Raw genomic sequence first — 9,884 nt, 5'->3', positions numbered from 1 at the left:
AGGGACAAATGAAGAAGAAAGAGAGACAAAGGGATTGGGTTCCCAAAGAGAGACCCTACCTCCAAAAAAAGGACAATTGGAAGAAATGGATTTCTTCCTGATATTTACTAACTACATTGTTTAGCATTTTTGAACAATTACATGTAAGACAAGATGTATGTCCAATATTGATCACACTGCCACCACAGTTAGCTATACACTTTCCAAATCAGTAGAAAGGTGTTGGAACTTCAATCCCATACTAATCCCCCATTTGCTTTCAGTTCTCAGGTACAATAAAGAATGGGTGCCAGATCAATGTTTGATCAATAAAAAAACAGCCATCAACATATCCATAATTTTAATACATTTTAGTTACATACACTGTTTATATGCGATCTAACATCTAATAGTATAAAAATGTCTACTAAAGTTTGGCCAGGGTAAGACATGTTGTTGACATACTGTTGTATAAATACTCTTGAAGGTGCACTGTTAATATGCCACTTTGAGTTTGAGACATACCATCACCGTGAAGATATGAACAGTGCCATAGTGTTTTTAAGTGAGAAGGTAAATACATGTACAGTAAATATATTGTATGCAATTATCATATAATAACGTAAACTATAAAGTAACATAATATCAGATAATTTGAAGACTTATCTACAAAAGTTGTTTAGATCCTAGTTTCTCAATCCTAGGATGTACTTCTGAGGGGTCCAGGAGGTCTTTGGGCTTGATGTAGTTAATTAGGTATACAAATTTAGAGTTTTAGAAAATGATAATCGTATATAAATAACATTAAATTTGTGTTTCAGCTAATTAAAAGCAATAGTAAATGCTTGGAAACTAGTAATACCTTTAATGACCAACTGCACAAGACTTATTTGAAAGCATTCAAAACTTTAAGTTTCTTCTTCAGGAATGATACAGAACTGGACCAGAACCAAAGCTTTTTCGTACATGCACATTCTTACATTTTTAAATATAATTGCATGGGTGTACACACAGCAACTTGAAACTTTCAGTTCAATAAAGTCCCACTTCCCTTGACCTGTAGAAAGGATGCCTGGATCTATTGGCTGCACCAAACAAGGAGAGTGAACACTATAGGTTGTGCATGCCAGAAATAGCTTTATATAGTTCTGATCCAGTTCTGTATCATGCCTGAAAAACAAGCAGCTCATGGTGACCCAAACCACTAGGAATGTATAGGGGGATAAAAGAGGCCGAAAAGCCCTCCTACTAATAAGCAATGCTTGGTGAAATTTTTAAAGGAGAAAAGTAGATCGGGCACCGGTTGCAGTAATTCCAGTATTGATTTTTAATCCAAAAGGTTCAAGTGATACATAGGAGTGAAAAGGGCTGGCCTAACAGTCATTTAGCAGGTTCCCCCGCTTCTTCAGAGGCCAAAGAGTATTGGTGAAATTAGCCTTCTTAAAGGGAACCTAAACTGAGAAGGACATGTATTTTTCCTTTTAAAATAATACCAGTAGCCTGACTCTCCTGCTGATCCTGTGTCTGTAATACTTTCAACCACAGCCCCTGATTAAGCATGCAGATCAGGTGATCTGACTGAAGTCAGACTGGATTAGCTGCTTGCTTGTTTCAGGTGTGTGATTCAGCCACTATTGCAGCAAAGAGATTGGGAAGACTACCAGGCAACTAGTATTGTTTAAAAGGAAACATCCATATCCTTCTCAGTTTAGGTTCCCTTTAAAACTGAAGGAAATTTGCAATAATTTAGCTATAAGTGAACATTTGTGGTTATCCACAATGCACCACTACTGAATATGCAAATGATCTATTTTCTCCCCTGTAAGCCAGGCTAGCACCCAGATCCACTGGTGTATAGCAATCCTATAGCTTTACATTTTACACAGCCACATCAACCCCACAGGTAGACAGCCTGTTTCTGACTTTTTGGTCCTCATCAGAACATGGCAGGGATTGATATGCCTGAAAAAGAAACTTAAAGTTTCGAAAACTTGCAATGAACTCTTACACAGTCCATAAAGGTTTTACCTAAACAAATGTATTCGGATTGTCTTCATGACTAACACGGATCACATACAACTGATAATTTCAGATATGAAAAGGAAAGCACGTGTTTTATAAAATGCAGGTTTAGATCCAACCATAGTAGTGTTGATTTTTCACAGTATTTGTAAAACTAAAACAAATCACCTGCTGTAGTCTACTGTGTAAAATTAGAATTTATAACGTACTGTAGTTTCTATAGCATTTCACAGGAAAAAAATATATTAAAAGCCTGACGTGAATGAACACAGTTTTCCAGTTTTTTCTTCCTCTATTTACTTGTCTTTACTTGTTTTGGGGTTTTTGTTTATACAGAAAGTAGTGTCAGACGCTGGAGAGAGAAACATTCGCAGTGGAACACAAGGAAGGTATGTGTATCTGCCGCTGCCCGCCGCTTGCACAGACACTAATTGATGCTGGAGGGGAGTGCAGAGGGAAGAGTGCGAGGTAAGGGGGGCGTCCACCGATGTGTGGCCAAGCTCTCCCCTCCAGCCCCCCAAAGCGGCCCTGAGCAGGCCTGGGGGAGGGGGGGGCATTTTTTCTGCAGGGAGGCCCGGTGATTCCTAGTTACGCCACTGGATAGTAGGTCACATTCTTGAAAAAATGTGGATTAAATCTGCCAGTGGCTACGCCACTGCTGACTAAAAGCACAAGTCACCCCTGTAGAAACGAGGCCAGCATAACCACCCAACCATTCCCCCCAACATCACATGTGTGGGCGGTATTACACTACTCCCACTTCCATTGCAAATGTGGGCAGTTCAGCAACCCTACCTCCCCCACTACTAGCAAAAAATGCACACAACACTTATAGTTTAGTGTTCACATGAATTTGTTTTATTTTTGTGGATTTAGGTCAGTAACAGAAAAGGTTCAAGTGTCAAATGGTTTATGATATATAGCTTAAAGTCCTTATCTTAAAAAAAGTTACTAATTATGTTACTTCCATAATGCACTGCACATTAACATAAACAAATTAAAGTACAAAACAGCACCTATAGAAAACTGGTTAGAGGATGCTACTTAAGTGCACCTGACTTTCTTAGACAAGGAGGATGTTTGCGGCTGGACCACTATATTTAAGAAGGCAGCCATTTTCTGAGGCACAATGGAGCCAGCCATTCTGAAAGTGGACAGGAGAGTAAATGATCATCTCTATGACCCAGCATTACAATAATATACTGAAGGCAGTAATTGAAAATGGATTTCCTGTTATAAGAAATTGAATCATGTCACTATGTACTAGTGAAATAAACCTATAGCGCCTTGGCTACAAAGGTTCTCCCTGGCTGGAGATTGCAAGCAATTCTACAAACCTGACCAGTTAGATAATCTCTCTCCACTTGTGGCGACATGCATCTCTGAGGGGCACGCCAGCACTTTTTTGTACACATCCGGATCCCTCTAGCTGTTTCATGCTTGGCTATGGGGATTTGCATGTGTAAGGAGATATTTGCTGCTAACTGTCCATTTTTATCCTCAAACGCAAATTCAGAGGTATCCCATTGATTTAAATTGGCTACATTTCCCCGTCCAAATTTGAATCCAAGGAAATGCTGAGAATTGCCCCAAGTGGGAACAAGATCAGTCCTATAGTGTGGTCGTTTTGGAATGGGAGTATAAAAATGTATTTTTGTTAGACACAGGTCAGTAGGGGTCAGAGACATCACTAATTCATAATGAAAAGGACCATTTAAGAACTAGACTAACAATCAGAAGAATACATCCTATTCACTACTTAAAAGCAAATTTATTTTATAAAAAAAAGAGGATTTTTACAAATCCTGTATATGGCCCGCCATATTTCTTCTCACTTCATATTTCTTTATGTTCCATGACAGGTATAATAAAATTACTACTCTGACTGTGGTTTATATTATAGATGAGTTCCATTTCCCATCTATATCCTCTCATATGCAAGATCATTGTAGCGAACTAGGGTATTAATGAGGCAGCCATACAACATCTGATTTTTCCAGTAACTGGTAGTCACTGGTCAAGTGGCCATTCCCATCTTTGTACTGGAGAACAGGAAGGAAGGGGGTTTCTGTGTTAAGGGCCCTTACACACCAAATGCGCCACGTTGCAGCAGCGGTAAAAAAAAAAAAAAAAAGTTGCATGCGGTACAATGCACAGCTGATCAATTTTGGATAGCAATTTCCCATCTATACATGCTCATGTGCCCCTTAAAGGGCGCAAGCTTCAAAAAGACACATTCGCACACACGTGTGATTAAAAGGCACATTATATTCAGGTAAACTTGCATTGCCATTTGTTAACATTAGTGTATCATGACGTATATGTTGACGCATAATGCACAGCAACTGTGTGTTGGGTCACAACGCATAATTGTGTGACATGGCAATGCAGTAGGTGTGGCTTGCAAACAGAGAAAAAGTCGCATCGCTATGGCAAAAAAGTTGCATTACGTTAGTGCGTCAGTTTCAATATGATTTCACACTACTTGACACATTCTGTTTATAGGGGCCTTAAAGGGAACCTGAAGCAAGGAATATGGAAGCTGCCATATTTATTTACTTTTAAACAAAACTAGTTGACTGGCAGTACGGCTCATCTTTCTAGCATCAAAAGTGTCTGAATCACATACCTGAAACAAGCATGCAGCTAATCTTGTCAGATTTTTGTCAGAAACACCTGATACGCATGGTTGTTCAGGGTTTACCGCTAACAGCATTAGAGGCAGAGGATAAGCAGGACAGCCAGAAAATCTGCATTGTTTAAAAGGAAATAAATATGTCAGCCTCCATATCCCTCTCACTTCAGTTCCCTTTAAGCTGGAAAGCTATATGTAAACCATCTCAACTGGCAAAAGTAAAACAGCAGGTTCTATGACTGCCAGTGTGCAAAAATCCACACCCAGTGATCACCGAGCTTAGCTACAATGATTTCTCCACACTTTTGTGCATCAGCAAAAGTCAAAGTAGCTTGGAACTTGACACATGTTAATTTTGGGTGGAAATCTGGCTACAAGTAAATATGGCCGTGATAATGTTAAATACTGATTAATCAACAGCCAGTTCAAAATAAATGCTTATATCAACAGGCGCTACTTGTAAAATGTTTTTCAGAGGCGAGGTTGCCGTGGCCATTGGTGAAAAAGGGGATAGTTCCTGTGACGTGGAATTAGACGGGTCTGGACTTCCAAAAGAGAACACCTCCTTGTACACAACATTGGCTGTACAAAGCCTCACTTCTCAGCACAGCCCAAACTGACATCACAGGCCCATTACAATTGGTCATGGACTCATGGTCACCAGGATAAAATGTCCTAATCGAGAGGTGAGAGAAGACAGGATCTTCTAGGGGAAGGTCACATCATTGGGAAGCTGCAGGAAGAAACAAAGTGCAAAGATCAGCTATATCCAAAGAAATATACTACTGATACATATTTGTGTGCAGGAAATTTTTTGCTGCTGCTACAAACAGTCCAGTATATTGAAGCATGCAACGATTACACTAGAGATCATGCAACACCGCAAAAATACAAAAGAAGACGAATGCAACACTTGTGTACACACACATAGCCTAGCACAGGATGGTTGTCTCTGCAGATCAAAGCTCTGCTGCATACCTTCTCCTCAAAGAGAAAGAGGACACTTTTTTCAGGATGGTGAAGCGTACATTTTGAACAAAGTAGAAAACTGGTTTGCAAGAGGGTAGAAAGGCCAACTATGCCAACCAAGATTAACCATCACTAAACAAGGGAGGAGGTATTAAACATGATATGCCATCAAAATACAATGCTGTTTTCTCATGCATATCTAGACACTTTAGAGACCTTTAGACAGGCATTTGAAGGACAACTATCACCCAAAAAATTGTAAACTTGAAAGTACATACATTTAAATATACATTTCTCCCAATGTAAAATTACTTTTTCCTATGTTGCTGTCACCTACAGTTGGTAGTGAAAATCTGATGATTCTGTCATTTTTGGTCTACCCCATGTCCATATAGGGGATCCTCAGTTATTTCTTTATTTATAAAAGCACTTTCTGATCTGCAGTTGCTCAGTCCATCTTCCAAAATAGTGTGCAAACAAGTAGGGAGTCTGGCTGACATCTTTCTAGAGATGCTTTCCAGGGAGTGATTTTGTAAAGAATAAAGTTAATACTGAGATTCATGAGGTGATGGACTAGTCCAAAACCTGTCAGATTTCACTACCTGTATGTGAAGTTGGAGGATGTTGGAGTCTCGGCTGTACAAGGTGTGTGGACTTTTGGAGGAGTACTTCAGCTGGATTGCAAAGATTAGGAATCTCAGAACCTCTGGCCTGCGAGTTCTGCACCCACTATATGACCAGTTAGAGGAGACTGGCCCCTGCACCTCATAGTAGGCCTTTATCTTCACAGTAATAGAGGGGCTAATAGCTTGGCTGAGAGCTTTTGGAGTCATACCACTCGACTTGCAACAAACTGTATACAATGTATGTCAGAACTGTTCTGCAATAGCCTGACATTCTGAAATGTAGCTTTGTTAACCTGTTAGTTACTCTTTAAAGGGGTGCTCAGAGTTAGTGTTGGGCGAACAGTGTTCGCCACTGTTCGGGTTCTGCAGAACATCACCCTGTTCGGGTGATGTTCGAGTTCGGCCGAACACCTGATGGTGTTCGGCCTTTTAAGTTCGGGTTCGCCCCGAACTACTGAATGGCCGCTGAACAGGGCCGAACAGGGCCCCTGTTCGGCCGAACAGGGCCCTGTTCGCCCGAACATGCCGCAATACGGCCCCCCTATGGGGTCGCAGGCATAAGGGGGGAGCATGCCCCGATCGCGGGGGGGGGTCGGAAATTCCCCCCACCCCCTCCGCTAGCGCTCCCCCCTCTGCCCGCTTCCCCATAAAAAAAGTTTAAGGCAAGTTAAATAGTACTTGGTGGCTGGCCTGGCAGTGGAGTGAGGAGGAGGAGGAGTCCGAGTAGCAGAGTGACGCGTTGAGGCCGGGCAGCGGGCGGTTCAGCGGTAGTACCCTTGTGGTACTTCCGCCCTTTCTCTGACCTCACGTCCTCTGCATACGAGTGTACGCGTCACGCGTACCCTCGTATGCGTCATCACGTAGAGGACGTGAGGTCAGAGAAAGGGCGGAAGTACCACAAGGGTACTACCGCTGAACCGCCCGCTGCCCGGCCTCAACGCGTCACTCTGCTACTCAGGCTCCTTCTCCTCCTCACTCCACTGCCAGTGCCAGGCCAGCCACCAAGTACTATTTAACTTGACTTAAACTTTTTTTATGGGGAAGTGGGCAGAGGGGGGAGCGCTAGCGGAGGGGGTGGGGGGGAATTTCCGACCCCCTCCCCCCCGCGATCGGGGCATGCTCCCCCCTTATGCCTGCGACCCCATAGGGCCCCCAAAATGGGCATGTTCGGGGGTCCCATTGACTTCCATTGAGTTCGGCGTTCGGGCCGAACATGCCGAACATCTGGCCCATGTTCGGCCTGTTCGGCCCGAACCTGAACATCCAGGTGTTCGCCCAACACTACTCAGAGTGGATAACTGCATTGTAGTCCATTAATCTGTTGGGAGTTAAATAATGTTATGCTGTTTATTGAATTTATTCAAATTAATGTTTCTATTTTGCTGATTTTGTGCATCATGTGCCAGTGTAGTATTCGCTTGTTTAAAGTACCACTAGAGGGAAACAGGAGGTTACTGCTTTAGAAACTCACATGTTTTACAGAGAACCTGTAACATAAAAAAAGTTCCCCTGGGGGGTGCTCACTGTCATGATATAGCAGCTAGTTATGATGTTGGGATAATACAGGAACATATTCTATCATTTTTCTATCTGCTGTGTATTAGGTCAGAGATGTAGGTATGCCAGGCTAGCAGCTGGCTTCCTGGAGTCTGTATGTACATGTAAATGAACTCTACCATTGTCTGCTAGAAGGAAGCTGTTACCTGGAATTGCTAGCTTGGGGCAAGGAAATGGCTCATTAGGCCTCTAGCCCATCTGCTGTCTCAGGTGTGATGGTCTGTTTGTCAATGACCACTACATTGGCATCTGAAGGTGACCAATGGTGAATAGGAACAGGAATGTTTGAAATTGACATGACTGCCTACTGGAAATGGGTGAAGGGTTGAAGTCCTTTTGATACAATTTGTACCTCTGGAAATTGAATTATGTCTGAGATTTAATTGGACTAGTTCCCCCGTCCAAACGGGCTTGCAGCCTCAAGGCAAATATTCCAGCATAAAAGGCCTGACAAGCGCTGATAAGCGCTGATTTATTTACCTTCCCTGGCTCCAGCAGGGGCACTGTTGCGGCTCTCCGCACGGAGATAGGCAAAAATAGCCGATCTCTGTTGGGTCCGCTGTACTGTAGAGCGGGCCGACAGCGATTGGCTATTTCCACCTATCTCTGAGCAGAGAGCCGATACTGCGCCTGCGCTGGAGCCGGGAAGGTAAATATTTACATCCCCGCTGTTCAGGGAGCTTTATCGCCGCCGCCGTGGGACCGAGGAGGATGGGGAAGCCTCAATAGGATCCGGAGGCTTCCCCCACCCCAGGTGAGTATCCCCGAGGGCAGGTTTTTTTTGTTACAGGTTTTCTTTAAGTACATTGTGTGTGTTAAACATTTATTTCACTTAACAGGATGTAAGGATGCATTAAACCCATTTATTATTTATATTTTTGCTGAGTTGACAAGTATTGGATGGTGTTCTGTGGTACTCTTTCTTGATTATTTTACTCTATTAGACCATGTTGGTATGTGGTGAATATAATTACAGCACATTCACTGCATTAGCATTAAACACAATACATGAATAGAACAAATTGACTAAAAGAGAACAAAATCAATATCCTTTAATGTATAGTTGTATTATACTCACATGGTATACAAGATATCTGGGGCTCTTCCCATACACCATCTGCCTGGCACCTGATGATTGGAGAGTTGCGCTGAATGAGCCCACTGTCGCAGCGGTAACCCACCACTGAGTTGATCTGATATCTAGTCTTTGGCCGACCATAAGTAGATGCACTGGCAACCTCAGGAGCTGGGCCGCAGGTTACTAAGGAAAACCAAAACATCAGATACTAAATAGATGCAATGCATCCTAACTTTCTAAAATTCAAATATGGAGATCTTAAACTCAATTCCCAAGTTGATTGTTGTATGGCTGCCTCATTAAAAAGATACTCCACATTAGTACTAAAATGTATAAGATACTCTGATCAGCATAAACTTCCCATCTAATACTGTGTGGGACTCTCTTGTGCCACCAAAACATGAACTCCACAAGACCTCTGAAGGTTTCCTGTGGTGTCTTGCATTATGACAATAGTTGCAGATCCTTTAAAGGGACACTATCAATTGACATTTTTTTTTTTAGCTGAGATAGGAAATGTTTGGGAAGTGCTGCTAAGTGTCGGTGTATACATCTGAATCCTTATCTCTCTGTTACTGTTATCTAATCCCTTTCACACTTTTCTGATGGCAGTCTGCTGAAATTCTGAAGACAGACTCAGCCATGAGGGGAGTGGGGGGCAGTGGCGTAGCAATAGGGGGTGCAGAGGTAGCGAGCGCATCGGGACCCTTGGGCCAGAGGGGCTCTGAAGGGTCCACCCTCTATCACAGTATTAGCTCTTTATTGGTCCTGTGCTGGTAATAATAACTTCTATAGATGCTTTGAATAGTAGTAATCCTTAACACACTGTTCCCCGTCCCCGTTTTGCATTTCTGACACTGTGGTTGTCCTTGGCAATTTTTTGGTACGCCATATCACTTGTTATGTATAGAGTGCTTGGGGGGGCCCCATGTAAAACTTGCACCGGGGCCCATAGCTCCTTAGCTACGCCACTGGTGGGGGGGGGGGGATTCCCTTCACAGTGCATCATTAACTCTAT

The 9,884-nt window shown here is 42.7% G+C and overlaps 1 protein-coding gene across 2 annotated transcripts in view; it reads right to left on the bottom strand.

The window, feature by feature from the left end:
• Window positions 1–2,936: 2,936 nt before the first annotated feature.
• The window catches only part of BCAN (brevican), a 101,969-nt gene continuing 95,021 nt past the window's right edge, over window positions 2,937–9,884 (bottom strand). For both annotated transcript variants that reach the window (XM_068251718.1, XM_068251719.1), the window contains exons 13-14: window positions 8,867–9,049; window positions 2,937–5,369 (exon numbers count right to left, since the gene is read on the bottom strand). In XM_068251718.1, the coding sequence (XP_068107819.1) occupies window positions 5,359–5,369; window positions 8,867–9,049 (194 nt within the window). In that variant the 3' untranslated portion in view covers window positions 2,937–5,358. The remainder of the gene's footprint in view (window positions 5,370–8,866; window positions 9,050–9,884) is intronic.

This window comes from Hyperolius riggenbachi, chromosome 9, assembly GCF_040937935.1.
Source record: "Hyperolius riggenbachi isolate aHypRig1 chromosome 9, aHypRig1.pri, whole genome shotgun sequence".
Taxonomy (NCBI): Eukaryota; Metazoa; Chordata; class Amphibia; order Anura; family Hyperoliidae; genus Hyperolius; species Hyperolius riggenbachi.
The sequence above is the reverse complement of the archived record's forward strand: the minus strand, read 5'-3'. Positions and strand labels throughout refer to the sequence as shown.